The sequence below is a fragment of the Mobula hypostoma genome, chromosome 1 (assembly GCF_963921235.1).
Source record: "Mobula hypostoma chromosome 1, sMobHyp1.1, whole genome shotgun sequence".
NCBI classification, from domain to species: Eukaryota; Metazoa; Chordata; class Chondrichthyes; order Myliobatiformes; family Myliobatidae; genus Mobula; species Mobula hypostoma.
Window position 1 is genome coordinate 226708614 of NC_086097.1, and position 18594 is coordinate 226727207.

The window sequence follows — 18594 nt, forward strand, 5'->3', positions numbered from 1 at the left end:
ACTCATTGCCTTCTACCCAAGGCCACGAACTTATCAATCATCCCTGCTGTGGACCACCTGGAGATGCAAGATGCTCTCGTTACATGCACGTGCTGTTCAACTCTTTGAGTGATAATGCAGAAAGCTTGAAGTTAATAACTCATCTTTCTACCTTAGGCCACGAACTTATCAATCACCCCTGCTGTGGACCACTTCTACAAAGATGGGATTCGTATGCTCCACGACCGCTGGACTAAGTGTGTACATGTGGGAGGGGACTGTGTTGAAAAATAAATGTGCTAGGTTTTCTAAAATTGATTCCTTCTACCTCAGGCCTGGTATATATGATCCTAAAGGGGCAGGACAGAATAGAAGATGACATGTTCTCACAAGTGAAAGAGTCATGAACAAGGGGACAGAGCTATTAAATAAAAATCAGAATCAGCATCCAGTTTAATATCACCGGCAAAAAATCATGACATTTGTTAACTTCATGGCAGCAGCACAATACAATACATAATAAATATAGAAAAGAAAACTGAATTACTGTAAGTATATATAATATATATATATATATATACACACACATACACACACTTACATATATTAACTAATATATATATATATATATTCAATAGTTAAACTGAAATAAGTAGTGCAAAGACAGATATTTAAAACTTAGTGAGGTAATTAAAAATTAGTGAGGTAGTGTTCATAGGTTCAATGTCCACTTAGAAATCAGATGGCAGATGGGACTAAACTTTTCCTGAATCACTGAGTGTGTGCCTTCAGGCTTCTATACCTCCTTCCTGATGGTAACAGTGAGAAGAGGGTGATGAGGGTCCTTTCTGAGCAACTGCTCCTTGAAGATGTCTTGGATTCTACAAAGGCTAGTACCCATGACGGAGCTGACTAATTTTACCACTCTCTGCAGTTTACTTTGATCCCATGCAGCAGTCACCCCTTTCACCCCCACCCACCGCCCCCCATACCAGAGGGTGATGTAACCAGATAGAATGTTCTCCACGGTACATCTGTAGAAGTTTGAGTGTTTCAGGTGATAAACCAAATCTCCTCAACGCCTAATGAAATATAGCCGCTGTACTTAAAGCATGTCATTTAAAGCTGAGGTGCGTAGAAATTTCTTCTCTTAAAGGGTAATGTATCTTTGAAATTCTCAGCCCCCGAGGGTGGTGGAGGCCAGAGCTTTAAAAATATTTGGAGTGTGAATAGATAAATACTTGATAGATCGAGGAAGTGAGAGTTAAGGGGAACTGGCACAGAAGAAGAGTTGAGGCCCAATATAGATGATCATGTTGAATGGGGCAGGTTTGAGGGGAATGATCTAGGGCCTTAGTGTTTTTTCATTAAAAGCTGCTCCATACTCATCTTGGGCTATGTTGCCTTGATAGTCTCAAATTGTCCAATGAGAAATGTATTTAGCAAACAGATTGCAATGTCCTGCTTCAGCCATTAATTTAATCCACTTCAGTCTTTACCTTGTAGCTAAGGAACTATTACTTGACTATCATTCTTTTTAATTTCTGTAGCACATGACTTCACATTTAGTAGTTGATACTATGAGGAAAAATCAGGGCAATTTTTTAAAAAATGTCAGAACTGCACACATCATTATCAATCCAGATAAGATATTTCTTTCCTGATCTGTTTACATTCTAATTCAAATATTTCACTGGCAGGATTTAACATTTTAATGCACATAGTTTTGAATGAATAAATAACTGAATAATGGGCTGAGGGTTCAAAATATTTTCTACAAACAGCTTTTAGTTTCTCACAAGCCTCTGTTGCTCCAGTACACACATTTTTTCCATTGGTGCATTTGAGTAAAAGGCAGGGTAAGGGAATCTGGTGGACAGTTTGCCTCAGTTGTTTTATTTGTTTGTGGCAGATAGGAACCTTCTAAAGTTATAGCCTCAACACTGCTGTTTGCTATTAAGTTGATGGGGAGTCTATCCCACAGTTGCTCTGCGCTGCTGACACAAAGTCTTTGTTCACATTCAGATTAGTCAAACTGTTGTGAGGGTCAGGCCGGGGTCAGACTCCATGATGATGTATAGGAGAACATGTCTGGGAATTTTTCTCGCTCTTAAAACACATACCAGAAAGGCAGAAGAGGGCCGAGCACACTGACTGATGAGACCCAGATGATAGCCACTCTTACTAGGTTCATAATTTGCCTTTTAACACACCATGTTTTATTAATGTGTGCCGTGATAGCCTTGAAAATTTCATGTCCCCCGAAGGTAAGGACACTCCGTGACACTTCATTTCCTTGCCCACGGGAGATGGGTCAGTAAATCCAGCAAAAGAACAATGCATAAATTCCCAAGGATGAGAAGGAGAAGTCTTTTCGCGAGCTTTCCTAGGTGGTAGGCCCCAGCACTGGATATGAGCTGTGTGTACACTTGGTATTAACACAACCCAATCAGGTTATGATCAGAGACTCTCAGCATCCAAAACTGTGATCCCCGATCCCCTACCTCTGTTACAAGTACATCCCTGTCCACCTACTGTGAGCTTGCAGAGCCATCTCTTTGATTAACAATCAGGACTGGTAAAATACCATTGAGAAAAATAAGGGAAAATAGATGTGGTTTAATAGAGTTTGGAAACCAATTCTAATCACTCTGAACCGGGTTAATCTGTGCACATCAAGGTACAAATCAATTTAGATCAATCTGTTTTTAACATACCCTTGAGATGGATTAAAAGAGATCAGTTCAAAATTATCCCATTTCTTGGCTTTATGTGAAGGCAAAACCCACTCGAATCATTTCTAATATATACGACAAATAAAATGAAGTGATTTCAGACTGATAAAGTCAAATTAAACAATCTGTGCCTATGTGTAAAAAGCAAACATAGCACTTTATATCTATGTAGAATATTTTTAATCCGCTGATTGAGCACAACATTCAACTTTATTATTTCTGCATTTCAGAATTTTGGAATGCTGTCACCCAAAAGTCATCTTAATGCTAAACTAGCAATTTTTGCAACCAGCTGCTGCATAGAACAGGGAATATTTCATCCCGTTGTCAGAACACTATCAATAAAACATAGCATTCAGAGTGCGCACATTTCCCCCTCTTCAATCACTGTAGCATTTGCAATGAAAATGTTATATTATATTTATCCCTGATCTGATGCATTGTGCTTAAATGCGAAATGATATAGTAATATGGAACGTAAGGGGTTAACTTGTCTTAGCCGGTTAACAAAGGCATTGCTTATCAAACAAGGACTGGGGAACTATATGTCAGTATGCTCGGGACCTGTTTGTCTCCTCGGGGTCAATTCTTACGGTTATTAAGATTTTATGAATCTGATGAGTGCAGTCTTTGGCTGTGACCGACAGGATACTGTGCCTTTTTCCTTCCATCTCCCAATTTGTTTAATTCCTACCGGGACCTGCAAATATGATTTTTATTTTGCAATGCAATGAACACAGCGTGCAGTGCAGTGGGAGTTGCAGGCCTGGTTATCTGGCATTACTCAGACTGCTAAAAATTCATTAAAATGTGACATCAACACAGTGAGAGACAAATGATCACAGGATGAAAAGGAACAGCGGGCATTTCATGGATTAGTGCCGCATAACCTCAGCTATGCAGCTAACTGAATAAACTGATTAATCCAGCACCATTACAGTTTAGAAGAACACATAACTATTTAAATTGGTGTCAGCTTTTGTATTTATAGATTTGAATGTAGATAGAGGTAGAACAATGCATTATAATCTTTCTTTCGCAAATATCATAAATGGGTGTCAATGTTATGGTGCCTGAAGAAATATGGCATTATATCTAAAAGAGTGCCCCCTATAGGTAGTCTGAAATTAGTCATACATTTTCTAATCGATATTACCTGAGAGCAAAATTGTTTGGATTTCCGGTTCTGACATTCCGTAAATATTGGGCTTGGCCATGTTCGACTATACAAGGCCAATAAAACCCTGTGAACAACTAAACTATTAATTTTCTCTTGTTTTCTTATCACCACACATAGAGTTCGATAATCATAAACAACGATCATTTTAATTGTTGCTATTGCAAAACTATCCAAGTTCAGGGATCAATTAAATATAGATCCAAGCATACCATTAAATACATTATTGTCAATTTATAATTTTGGGGCCAATACTTAGAAAATAGTTTGTTTTCCAACGGGAAGTAGAGGCACTGAAATTAGTACAGGAATGCATTTTATATTTTTATACTGTATTTTAAAATCTCTGTACAGAAAAGTAAATGTTTTCCTTAAACAGATCCTTAAGTTTTTAATCTGTTGTCCTAATCTCCTTTACTTTTTAATTGCAGACGAGCAAAGTGAAGATTCTGAAGGAACTGGTAAAACCACTGTTCCAGCTGCTGCTACTGATACCAAGGACACCAGTGAAAAAGACAACAAAGAAAACAAGAAGTCTGACAAAGACTCTGGTAATACTTGTAGATTTTGTCAGTTTTCCATATTAAATTTTCTTTGATCTTGAAATTATGTGCCCAGCTCCCCTCCCCTGTCTCAATCGTATTCATCACATGTATGTTTTACATGTGATTTCTATCAGTAGCCTCATGCTGACCTATTTTTAATCATAACCATCTGACAGGATAGATGAGGATAAGTTGGAGAATATTACAGAATGGCCAGTGAGATTATTTTTTAATCAAATAAGTTTGCGTGCTTGTAATTTTAAGCGCCTTTCATTAATCTTTGCTGTACTTGTGATTCCTCTGATGACATATTAATTTTGTTTAAGCTCAGGATTAGATACCAATCATGTATTTTTTCCATTATGCCAGGGCATATCAGTATCATTGACCAGAGGCCTTTCAGTCTTTTTTTTTAAGTCATTTTCCTTCATAATACAAAGCAGCCTTTACTACCTGAGCAATAAATTCTGCATTAATACATTTTGCAGCAATTGTCTGGGTTTAATGGCGTCTTGCATTAAACCAGCATCTGGTAAAGATAACACAGTGTCTTTTCCATATTTTCCTTGACTGAGATTGCCAAGTGCATGATTTGCCACTGTTGTTTCTTAGTTTGTACGGTTTTAAAATTTTCTATCAAAGAGAAAACCTCAGTCATATTAATAGCATGGTGACTTTCCTTGCAGTACACCAGGCAGTGTCACATTATATTAGATATAGTGAGGCAAGGCACTGAAATTAGAATCCAAATCAGAATCAGGTTTAATATCACTGGCATTTGTCAAGAAATATGTTAATTTAGCGGCAACAGTGCAATGCAATGGATAGTAATATAGAGAAAATAAATAAATGAGTAGATCAATTACAGTAAGTATGTGTGTGTATATATATGTATGTATATTAAGACATTGAATTAAAAACAGTGCAAAAGCAGAAATAATAAAAGTGAGGTAGTGTTCAAGGCTTCAATCTCCATTTAGAAATCAGACCGTAGAGGGGAGGAACTGTTCCTGAATCGCTGAGTGTGTGCCTTCAGGCTTCTGTACCTCCTTGCTGACGAGATACAGAATAATAATGAATAAACTCTTCTCAGGCTTCCAGCCGGGCACAGGTATTGGTTATAACTGACGTTTCGATGACCAAACTCTGCCATCTTCATCAGGAATGAGGTACAGAATCATGTAAAGAGCATTGGTTCTGAGTGTACAAACACAGAAGGTCGAAAAGCTCGACTGCTTCTCATGAAGATTAGAAAAGAGTATTTTAGTTAAGCATGTTATAATCAGCATGCTTATTTGCCATTACTACTATGGAGGCTGAAGTCTGGCCAGATTGACTGTGCATCAGCAAAATAGATTTTCGCTTATTATAAGTTCAAAAATCATACTAGATGATGCAATACCAGTTCTAGGAAAAATAAAGCCAAGATCATAGTTAAATCCTTGCATTTCTCACAGTATTCAAATGCTTGTGACACCATATTGTAGCATACATTAATTTATCTCAATAATAGGTACATTGGAATAATCTGGATGCAGGATTCAGAATCCCAAGTACAAGTAGCTTTCATTGGACTGAAAATACATCTGGTGAGGCAAAACTCACCCATATCTCATTTATATTGTCATGTTAATCTAGTGTCACTCACTCTAGATTAATTATAATCAAAATTACATTTTCTATGCAAATATATTAATCTGGATAAACTCCAGATTAGTTCTTCACTGTATAAGTGTAATGTGTGTCTGACATAGCTTAAGGAAACGCTTTAATAATATAGTAAACATGAGTAAGATGTAAATTAAGCTTCATTATTCTAAGTAATATTACCAAGGAACTTCATTTATCAGCGAGCTTTCCTTAAACACAAATATTTATTTTTATTTAAAAATTCACTAAGTAATGAAGTCATGATTCATGATAGATCCATTAAAACGAAAGCATCATGAACATATAATTTGCAATCTGATTTTTAAAGGCATCTTCTTTACAGCTAATCAGAATATTGCTGCAGAATGTATTATTATTCCACCACAGGCATTGTAGTGCAAAGTTTGAGCTTAGGGCTTGATGCATGACTTAGTTTGACATTTAAATGTTGCCATTTGAACTACGGGTCAGTAATGGTTAACCTACTTTTCCATCTCTGTATTTCACATCAATGACAAGGGATGTAAAACGTAATGGAAAAGCACCACTTCTGTTGTGTTTTATTTACCTCCAGTGATTTCAAAATGTTTGAAACCAATTAACACATTTAGAACAATTGTGCATTTATAAAACAAAAATAAAATTGAAGTTAGTTTTTAATTTTAGAAATTGTATTACTTAATGCTGCAGATCAAGAATTGCCCTTTGAATCAAATGAGCCTTGGAAAAATGCAGGCTCTTACTTTTGCAGCCTAAACACAAAAGAACCTTCAAAACGCAAAGATGGGACATAAAATTATTAAATTAGCTTGTAAATGCAAAATTTGTGAACTGTAGATTTTAGCTTGATTTTTAGCAAATCTGTACAGCACTTGGCTCCCCAAATTATCCAATTCCAAACATTGCCATTTGCAAAACCCAGAAAGGTATTGTAAAATTTTGCCAGCATTATGTTAAACTGAGGTACAATTAATTCCCAAAGAAAATGACAGTCCAGCAATATATTATACAGGTAATTGTAGTTGAGAGTTTGTATTCTTTCTTTTAATTGTTTAATAATATTGTTTTGCTTCATTTGTTTTGAGTTTTTTCATTACATGTTAGCAGTACGCCTATTAGAATATGGAATAGATCAAATTATTTTTACATATTATGTAAGAATCATTTTGCTTTTTGCATTCCTGACACTTCTAATGCATGTGGATAATTCAGTACCAATTATTACTCGGAACAAAAAAAAACATTATACCACAAATACTGATGGCTGAGACTAAGACATAAGTCAAAAATTAATTTAGGAACAGTAGGCATTCAGAAAGGAAGCATAATAGGTGAATGCATTTTATTTGCGCCCAGTAGGCAATAATTGGAATGGTATACTAACTAGATTATTCTATGTTAATAGTGCTATATTATTTTCGAGTTGATAAGCAATGTCAGGGCTATTCTTGAAAATCAAATCTCTCAGACAGCTGCAATCAACAGACAGGTTAATTGCCTGACTTGTAGACTAGATCTGTGCTGTACAAATATCACACACCACATTTTGTTTTGTTGTAATTGACCAAGCTCCTGGGATCTTGAAAAACCCGTGTCATTCTGAGAAAATATCATGTGGCAGCTACTTAGAATAGTGCTTCATTTTATAGGTGAAAATAAAATGAGGTCAGAATACATACATAAGCAGAAACAATTTTATGTTAAGGAATGTGACAGCAAGCTCTAAAGCTGAGTATTAAACATAATATTAATAAAAATTAAATGTCAGCCATAAATGTAATATGTGCTGCTTAAGGACTTGCTTGTCAAAATATAGCATTTATGAGGTAAAAGTATTTGTCTTCAGACAAAAAATGTCCACTTTTTTCTTCTAACGATAGCTCTTATCATGAAGACAGTTTCTAAGAACTTGTAATGGAAATTGCATAAATTAGAATTTACATACTGTCATCCATTTAAAATAGTTCAACTCACAAGTTCATTTAAATTATTTATTATGTATTTGCCAAATAGAATTGTCATTTTATTTTATATATACGGTATGTATATAAACTCTGTGTGTGTACAGCATATACTGTATATTATATATTGTGTGTGTGTGTGTAAATAGCACATATACATCTGATGGCAAGCAATTGCTCATCCTCATTGCATTATAAGATATATTTTCACAACATTGTCCAGTGAAGCTATCGTCAATTTCAAGATAATTTAGTTTCAAATTGACTGGAAGATGGTGAAAATTGAAAGTTAAAATTAGAAGTGCTTATAATAAACAGCTGAAAAATGTCAGATGGTGCTGAGCAGGGATGAGATTGGAAAGGCTAGTAAATGAGGTTTTCTGTTTGCTATGAGATATATGTGACATGCCTACCCAACAGCAGTGTAATATCCAACTAGAATAAAGGATTATCTAGTAATTTGTTGTTGAAGGAATACTGTGATATACTAGGAAATCTGCACTGCACCCTTGTCTCCGATGCATCTGAATTTTGTAACGTAGAGTTGGCTAGACTTTTATTCCAAATGTTTGTATCACAGGTAGAGTAAATTTAGCTTGAATTCCATTTTTGAGTGAAATACAATGAGATTCATTACTGTGGCTAAAAAAAAACTTTGACCATCAATAATGATCTAGGAATGCACAGCAGACATAAACATATAATTCTGTTTAGCGCGTAAAACACTGTTAATGTTTACATAGGCTGATCTTTTTGTCAAATGTAGTGTTCTGAACTGAAGCAGATTGAAATCCAGACTGCTGAGCTGGTCAAAGAGTAATATTGATTAATCTTCCAAGCTAGCAAGAGGTTATCTAAACAGCCAAGGAGTAATTTTTAGATTTATCAAGTTGGCCTGTTAGGCAATTTTTGTTTAAATTTCATGAAACAAAAATAACTTCCTGGTTGGTGGAAATTCTATTTCACATTATTGCTTAATCCTTTGGTTCAAATGTATATAAAAGATTTAGCTAGTGGATTTTTTTTCCAAACGAGTACAAAAACATCTGTATATTTCCCATTATTCTATTTGAGTGGTTTTAATTTCCTTGAATGGGTCATCTACAGAATCAAAATAGGGTTGGGCTTTTGTTTCAAAAATATCAAAGGAAATCAACTGCATTAAAAGTCTGAATTACCAGAATTACTTTGTTGAACACAAACGTGGTATCTTTCTGAGCAAGTGACCAGTAAACAAGAATTCTGACAATGGAGTTTGTTCTTCCTAACCAGTGGGAGGTGCTTATGATCTGTTACCACTCACAATGAGGTGCTGATAGACTTAAGATATATAGAAAAATTGGGGTGAACTACTTACATGTGAAGGCAAACTGATTCTCATATGAGAAAACAAATACCTTTTAATTATTGTAGTTTGCCATTTCTAGATATGATGAGTAGCAAAACAACCACCTTACTGCTTTGTGTTAATAGAATGTAACACTTTCAATTAAAATGTTTTAATTCTGGTTGTTTGTTTGTGAGAAAATGAAATAATTTACAAGTTTTCCCCTTTAAATGACAATCTAAACCTAGAAGGTCTTTTCACCAGATCACAGAAGTAAAACTCATGAATAATTACATATAAGATCTTTGATTTTTCCTTCACTGATGTGCTTACATATTGATATGCTGATAAATTATATTCTCTTAGAAGGAACTGACGTGATATGTCCAGAGCCTCAAGAAAGCTCATTGCTGGAAAAGCGGTCACTACTGCAGGGGGGAGATGAAGACCTTCCTTCCAAGAGACCTCGCTCAACTGGTAGCAGTAAACCCAGTCAGGAGCAGGTATGAGACAAAAGAACCTTCCTTCACTAACAGCAGAGATTCTGCAGAGCTAGCAAATCTCAAGCTACACACAGTAAATGCTGGAGGAACACAGCAGGTCAGGCAGCGTCTATGGACGTGAACCAACTGTCAACCTTTCGGGCCAAGACCCTTCTTCAGGACTGGAAAGGGAGGGGGAAGGTTAGAAGATGGGGGGGGGCAGGGGAATGAGAACAAGCTAAAGGGTGATTGGTGAAACAGGTGGGCAGGGGAGGGGGAATGAAGTAAAAAGCTGGGAGGTGATGGGTGGAAAGAGAAAAGGGCTGGAGAAGAAAGAATCTGATAGGAGAGGATTATGGATCATGGAAGAAAGGGAAGGAGGAGAGGCACCGGGGGAAGGTGATAGGCAGGAGAGAAGAGGTCAGAGGGCAGAGTGGAATAGGAGAAGAGAGAAGGGAGAGCGGAGAAAAGTTACAGAAGGAGAAATTGTTGTCCATGCCATCAGATTGGAGGTTACCTAGATGGAATATGAGGTGATGCTCCTCCAACATGAAAGTGGCCTCATCATGGCAGAAGAGGAGGTCATGGACCAACATGTTGGAATGGGAATGGGAATTAGAATGGAAGTCACACTTTTTACAAATGGAGTGGAGGGTGCTCGTCAAAGTGGTTCTCTAATTAACATCAGGTCTCACCAATGTAGAGGAGATTGCATCAGAGGCACTGGATACAGTGGACGACCCTGACAGATTCACAGTTTACCTCACCTGGAAGGACTGTTTGGGGCCCTGAATGGAGGTGAGGGAGAAGGTGAATAGGCAGAGTCGCATTTCTGTCGCTTGCAAGGATATGTGCCAGGAGGGAGATCTGTGGGGGCCCTCCTGAGAGTGACCATTGAGGAAAGTGGACATTGGGAGGAGTGGTAAAGATGGTTTCTGTGGTCGTGTCCCAGTAAACATGGGAAGAATGATGTGTTGGATGCAGAGGCTCATGGGGTGGTAGATGAGGACAAGAGGAACTCTATCCCTGTTAGGACGGTGGGAGGATAGAGTGAGCACGTCGTCTTTCACTAGCTTTATTTTAATTTCTGCTTTTTATTTATTTCCAATTAATTTTTGTGTGTTTACCAGCAATTATGTTTTCAAGGTTATCTGACAACTATGAGATTTTTCAATTAACATAAATTTATGTAAATCATACAGTTTTCATTTATTGGTTAAAGCCAATTTGTCTTAAATTCTGGAATAGATGCAAGGCATTCCTGTATTGTAAACAGGGGCTTATATCAAAATACTGGAAACAGCAAAATACAGCAGGAATCTTAATTTTTCACAATGATAAAACTATTTCAAAGAAATGCACTTGATTCACAATTTTATTGTGAATTGTGAGGACAGTTTGATTAGGCACTTTATCAGTATAGATAGGCCGTTGCTGAAATGAAAGGAAATAAACATTGTATTCAATTTGACTTCATATTTTATGAATATACTAGTAATATTTCACTGCAGAATGAAATAACATGCAAATCATTTATTTAAAAAAAGACAGAGCACAGGAAGTTTTACTGTTATGTTCCACTAGCTTTTAATATAAATTGTATTGCATGCTATTTGGTTTCAGCTTTACCAATGCCCTTACTGTAATTATAACAGTAAGGATGCAAACAGAATCCAGATGCATGTCATGTCCCAGCATTCCATGCAGCCCGTCATCTGCTGCCCTCTCTGTCAGGATGTCCTCAGCAACAAGATACACCTCCAGCTGCACCTGACCCACTTGCACAGCGTGGCACCTGACTGCGTGGAGAAGCTACTCACAACCGTAAGCAGTTTAAAATCTACCTCAATAAGCCGCGTTTTCTCTTCATATTAAAATTCATCCGTGTTCAAATTACAAGTCTGCCAGCTGAGAACTTATTACACTTTACAGAGTGTAATGTAATCCTACCATGATTTATGCTGTATAATAATTTCTGACGGCCCAATGCTTAACGGAAAGTTCCACACCAACACTTTGAACTAAAATTAGATATATAAATCCAGTGCATTCAGAATAAACATTTTTGATCTCCAGACACTGTAGTAGTCAAGAAAATGAATAACAAAAGTAAAATTCAAAGGAGAGCACAGCGTAAGAATCAGTGGTTGTTGGGCAAGTCAAAGGTCAACTTGGTGTTGAGCACATTTGTTTAAAATAAAGCAATATCAATTATTTATGAACACAAGAAGGTAAAGGGCTAGTAGAAACATGCAACGTAGTCAACAGCAAAGCAGTTTCAAGGAAATCTTTAAGCCATGTAGAAGAAAAACCTACTTTGAAGATTAAATAGATTTCTGAAAAAACAATTTATATGGATGTATGATGAGAGGAATAAGAGGTAACAGATGTGTGGTATGAATACTTATGGTGTTGCCTTTGCCTCATAGGCCTTAGCAGCATAATTGCGTCTGACAGAAGTTTATGGGCTCAACTCCCACTCCAAAAGATCCCAACACATGCTAGGATGACTAGCTGGTGCGGTACTGAGAGAGGGTATTGATCTGAAAGCACAACAAATGTGAAATGTCAATGGGCTCTGAGATATTTTTGAAATCCTCAAGGATGTTGGTATTTCAGAAACTTTTGTAAATATAGGCAATTGTATGTGTTATATTTCAAATGATGACATGAAAGAAATTTAGCTGGGGTAGGGCACTGAAAGCCTGTGCCAGTTGGTGGGAGTGTTCAAGGACATCTTCAATCTGTCACTGCTGCAGTTGGAGTTTCCCACCGACTTGAAAAGGGCTACGATCATAACAGTGCCCAAGAAGAGCAGGGTGAGCTGCCTCAACAACTATTGTCCTGTGGCACTCGCATCTAGTGTGATGAAGTGCTTTGAGAAAGATGGTCATGTCTGGGATCAGTTTCTGCCTTAGCAAGGACCTGGTCCCACTGCAATCTGCCTTTCGCTACAAGGAGTCTACAGCGGTTACAATCTCACTGGCTCTCCACTCGGCTCGCATCAGCTGAAAAATAGTAATTCTTAAGTCAGGCTGCTGTTTATTGACAACAGCTCAACGTTCAACACAATCATACCCTCAGTTCTACTCAAAAGGCTCCAAAACCTCGACTTCTGTACCTCCCCTGCAACTGGATCCTTGGCAGACTATAGCCTCACTGGGAGACCACAGTCTGCGCGGATGGCAAATAGCATTCTCTCATCGCTGACTGTCAACACTGGCTCACCGCAAGGATGTGTGCTTATCCCACTGCTCTTCTCGCTCTGGACTGTGTAGCTAGGCACAGCTCAAGTGCCATCTATATACTTGCCGACAACACTACTATTGTTGGCAGAATTTCAGATGGTGATGGGGAGGCATGCAGAAGAGAGAGAGATCAGCTGGTGGAGTGGTGTCACAGCAACAACCTTGCGCACAATATCAGTAAGACCAAAAAATTGACTCTGGACTTCAGGAAGAGAAAGTCGGGGGAACATGCACCAGTCCTCCTCGAGGGATTAGAAGTGGAAAGACTGAGTGGGTTCAAGTTCCTGGGTGTGAATCTCTCTGAAGATCTATTCTGAGCCCAACATAATAGAGGCCATGACAGTGGCTGTATTTCATTTTCAGAAGAATTGGAATGTCACCGAAGACATCCACAAATTTCTACTGATGTACCGAGGAGAGAATTCTTAACTGGTTGAATCACCATCTGATATGGAGGGTCTGTTGTACAGGATCAGAAAAACCTGCAGAAAATTGTAAACTCAGCCAGCCCTATCAAGGGCACTAGCCTCTCCTGCCTTGAGGACGTCTACAAAAGGCAATGCCTTAGAAAAATTGGCATCCATTACTAAAGACCCCATCACCCAGGAACTGCCCTCTTCTCATTGCTACCATCAAGGAGGAGGAACAGGAGCCTGGAGATACAGACTCATCATTTCAGGAACAGCTTCTTTCCCTCTCCCCATCAGTTTTCTGAATGGACATCGAACCCAGGAACATTTCCTTTCTCAGTATTTTTCCCTTTTTTACAGTACTTAATTATATATACACGTAGTACTTATAACTTATAGTGTTTATTTCTATGTATTGCACTGTACTGCTGCCGCAAAACAACAAATTTCACGACATGTGCCGATGATATTAAATCTGATTCTGATTCTCAAGGAGTGACCATTATTGAGCACTTTAATACCATCATTCCAAATAGACTGATTCCTAAGATCCAGAACCTGGGCCTTAGCACTCAGATCTGCAGCTGAATCTTCAACTTCCTCACAGACAGGACCCAGGCTGTAAAAATAGGGGACAAGCTCTCCTCTACAATCACTCTGAGCACCGGTGCCCCACAAGGCTGTGTACTCAGCCCCCTGCTGTACTCACTGTACACCCAGGATTGTGTAGCCAAGTTTCCATCGAACTCAATATATAAGTTTGCTGATGACACCACAATTGTAGGCCGTATCTCCGGTAATGATGAGTTTGAGTACAGAGAGGAAATTAAGAACCTGGTGGCATGGTGCGAAGACAATAACCTATCCCTCAACGTCAGCAAGACGAAGGAATTGGTTGTTGACTTCAGAAAGAGTAGTGGACTGCACGACCCAATCTACATCAGTGGTGCGCAGGTGGAACAGGTCAAATGCTTTAAGTTCCTCGGGGTCAATATTACAAATGAGCTGACTGGGTCCAACCAAGCAGAGTTCACTGCCAAGAAGGCCCACCAGCGCCTTTACTTCCTGAGAAAACTAAAGAGATTTGGCCTGTCCCCTAAAACCCTCACTAATTTTTAAAGGGGCACTGTAGAAAGCATTCTTCTAGGGTGCATCACAACCTCGTATGGAAGTTGTCCTGTCCAAGACCGAAAGAAGCTGCAGAAGATCGTGAACACAGTGCAGCACATCACACAAACCAATCTTCCGTCCGTCGACTCACTTTACACCGCACGTTGTCAGAGCAGTGCTGCCAGGATAATCAAGGTCACGACCCACCCAGCCAACACACTTTTCGTCCCTCTTCCCTCCGGGAGAAGGTTCAGGAGCTTGAAGACTCATACGGCCAGATTTGGGAACAGCTTCTTTCCAACTGTGATAAGACTTCTGAACGGATCCTGACCCGGATCTGGGCCGTACCCTCCAAATATCCGGACCTGTCTCTCAGTTTTTTTGCACTACCTTACTTCCCATTTTTCTATTTTCTATTTATGATTTATAATTTAAATTTTTAATATTTACTAATTTTAACTATTTTAATATTTGTAATCCAGGGAGTGTGAAGCGCACAATCAAATATCACTGTGAGGATTGTACGTTCTAGTACCAATTGTTTGGCGACAATGAAGTATAAAGTATTTATGCACACCGTCAATGTTCAGATCACCATGAATAGTCAAATTAAAAACAACAGGTCATACCTACAAGATCCTGTAAGGAATTAAGCAAATTTGATGGTATGCTTTATTAATATAATTGGATTTTAAGAAAGAATTTAATAAAATTCCACATCTAAAGCTGTTAAAGAAGATTAGGACTGGGAATTTCTTTGCAGCTGTTCCCAGTTTTGTGTTTTAACTTTGCCAGCAGAAACCTCAGGAGCAGCTCTAAGGAAATTCCTGGTCTTATGGTATTAATAATCAATTAACTAGCCAACTTGAAGACCTCTAAAAAGAAATTAAAGGTGATAGAAAGCCTCCCCTTTGAGGTCACTGATACATGGGCTCCTATAAGAGGTTCTCCTAAGCCCCAGCTGTTTATGCAGCTCTCACAGTGTAGGGTTCAGGTACAGTGCCTTGTGAAAGTATTCAGCCCCCAAACCTGTGTTCACATAGATGAGTGTTACAACCAGAGATTTTGATCAATTTAACTGAGAATTTCTATTTGTGAATCACATACACCTTGTTTCACAGTAGAGTCCAAAAAATAGAGAAAATTGTAAAGCATGAAAAACTAAAATTACAATATTTGAAATGTCAGCAGTTCAAAAGTACAGCATTCACCACCCTTGCTGGTACTTAGTTGAACCATAAGACCATAAGACATAGGAGCAGAAGTAGGCCATTCGGCCCATCGTCTGCTCTGCCATTCAATCATGGGCTGATCCAATTCTTCCAGTCAACCCCACTCCCCTGCCTTCACCCCGTACCCTTCAATGGCCTGGCTAATCAAGAACCTATCTATCTCTATCTTACATACATCCAGTGACTTGGCCTCCACAGCCACTTGTAACAACAAATCCATGGATTTACCACCCTCTGACTAAAGGAATTTCTCCGCATCTCAGTTCTAAATGGATGTCCTTCAATCCTGAAGTCATGGCTTCTTGTCCTAGAATCCCCTACCATGGGAAATAATTTAGCCATATCTAATCTGTTCAGGTCTTTTAACATTCGGATTGTTTCTGAGATTCCCCCGCCCATTCTCCTGAACTCCAGGGAATACAGCTCAAGAGCTGCCAGACAGTCCTCATACAGTAACCTTTTCATTCCTGGAATCATTCCTGTGAATCTTCTCTGAACCCTCTCCAATGTCAGTATATCCTTTCTAAAATAAGGAGCCCAAAACTGCACATAATGTCCCAAGTGTGATATCATGAATGCCTTACAGAGCCTCAATATCACATCCCTGCTCTTATATTCTATACCTGTAGAAATGAATGCCAACATTGCATCCGCCTTCTTCCCAACCGACTCAACCTGAAGGTTAACCTTTAGGGTATCTTGCACAAGGACTCTCAAGACCCTTTGCATCTCTGCATTTTGAATTCTCTCCCCATCTAAATAATAGTCTGCCCATTTATTTCTTCCACCAAAGTGCGTGACCATACACTTTCCAACATTGTATTTCATTTGCCACTTCTTTGTCCATTCCCGTAAACTATCTAAGTCTCTCTGCAGGCTCTCTGTTTCCTCAACATTACCCACTCCTCCATCTATCTTTGTATCATTGGAAAATTTAGCCACAAATCCATTAATACTGTAGTCCAAATCATTGATATACATCGTAAAAAGCAGAGATCCCAACACTCGACCCCTGTGGAACTCCACTGGTAACCAGCAGCCAGCCAGAATAGGATCCCTTTGTTCCCACTCTCTGTTTTCTGCTGATCAGCCAATGCTCCACCCATGCTAGTAACTTCCCTGTAATTCCATGGGCGGTTATCTTGCTAAGCAGCCTCATGTGCGGCACCTTGTCAAGGACCTTCTGAAAATCCAAGTACACCACGTCTACTGCATCTCCTTTATCTACCCACCTCTCATAGCTATTACAGCCAGTAGTCTTTTTGGACATGTCTCTATTTGCTTTGCATAATGTGATGGAGCAAAGTTTTCCCATTCCTCCTTGCAAAATTGCTCAAGCTGAGCCAGGTTGTTTGTGGAATGGAGGTGCACAGCAATTTTGAGATCTTACCAGAGATGTTTGATTCGGTTAAGGTCAGGACTTTGACTGGGCCACGCAAGGACATCAATTAGCTTCATTTGAAGCCACTCCATTTGTTCTGGCAGTGTGCTTTGGGTTGTTGTCCTGCTGAAAGATGAGCTTCCTCCCAGTTTACGCTTTTTGGCAGAGGCTAGCAGGTTTTTATCCAGGATCTCTCTGTATTAAGCAGCATTCATCTTCCCATCAGTTCTGAGCAGATTTCTAGTCTGTGTTGCTGAAAAGCATCCCCATAGCATGATACTACCTCCACCATACTTTACAGTAGGGATGGTGTTACCTGGCTGATGTGCAGTGTGGACCTTCTTCCACATTTCTGCAGTATCTTCTAAGCGAAGCTTTGCAAAGTCTTCATAAGCAAGGATATCCCTTTTCTTTAGGTAGGGCTTCTTTCTTTCCACTCTCCCATAAATACCCCTTTGTGCAAGGCCTTAGAGACTATGGAACTATGAACTTCATTTTCAGTTCCAGCTATGAACTTCTGCAGCTCACTCAGAGTGATTGTTGGTGCCATATTGTTCTGGAGGTTTAGAAGGATGGCTTGATCTCGGCAGTTTGGCTGTGGTTTCATATTTGTTTCCACTTTTTCACGACGGACTGCACAGAGCTCCAAGGTATGTTCAGTGCCATTGAGATGTCTTGTACCCTTCCCGAGATTTGTGCTTCTCTATTACCATTTCCCCACCTTGTCTTGAATGCCTTTGAGTCTTCATTTTCGTTTGGTCTGTTGAAAATCTACCAAATTTTTGGATCTTACAGAGAGAGGGGTTATTTATTCTTATGAATTCATTGAAAACAGGTGAGCCTCCAATTTTCTATATCAACAAATTGGGTGAGTTGGTAAGGTAACACTGTATATAAGACCATTAGACATAGGAGAAGTAGGCCATTCAGCCCATCAAGTCTGCTCCACCATTTCATCATGGCTGATCTCAGATACCACTCAACCCCACACACCTGCCTTCTCGCCGTATCCTTTGATACGCTGACTGATCAGGAAACAATCAACTTTAACATATGCATGGACTTGGCCTCCACTATATTCTGTGGCAGAGCATTCCACAGATTCACTATTATATTGCCCCTCAGAAAAGTTAGCATAGTAATTACAAAGGGGATGAATACTTTTTCAGTCTCTCAATTTTGGTTTGTAATTTTTAGTAAATTGATGACAGATTTTGAAATTTTTCTTTTGATTTGACATGATGCACAATGTTTTGCAGATTAGCTCAAAAATCCAATTTAAATATATATTAAATTTGGAAAATGAGACAGTAAAATGTGAAAATAGTTGTGGGAACTGAATAATTTTTCAAGGCAC

The 18594-nt window shown here is 38.7% G+C and overlaps 1 protein-coding gene across 5 annotated transcripts in view; it reads left to right on the top strand.

Annotated features, from left to right (window-relative positions):
* Positions 1 to 18594, top strand: part of LOC134355452 (zinc finger homeobox protein 4-like) — a 283107-nt gene that overhangs the window by 227998 nt on the left and 36515 nt on the right. For 4 of the 5 annotated variants that reach the window (XM_063065360.1, XM_063065389.1, XM_063065369.1 and 1 more), the window contains exons 5-7: positions 4323 to 4442; positions 9741 to 9877; positions 11480 to 11680. In XM_063065360.1, the coding sequence (XP_062921430.1) occupies positions 4323 to 4442; positions 9741 to 9877; positions 11480 to 11680 (458 nt within the window). The remainder of the gene's footprint in view (positions 1 to 4322; positions 4443 to 9740; positions 9878 to 11479; positions 11681 to 18594) is intronic. The other variant, XM_063065385.1, reaches the window with a different exon arrangement.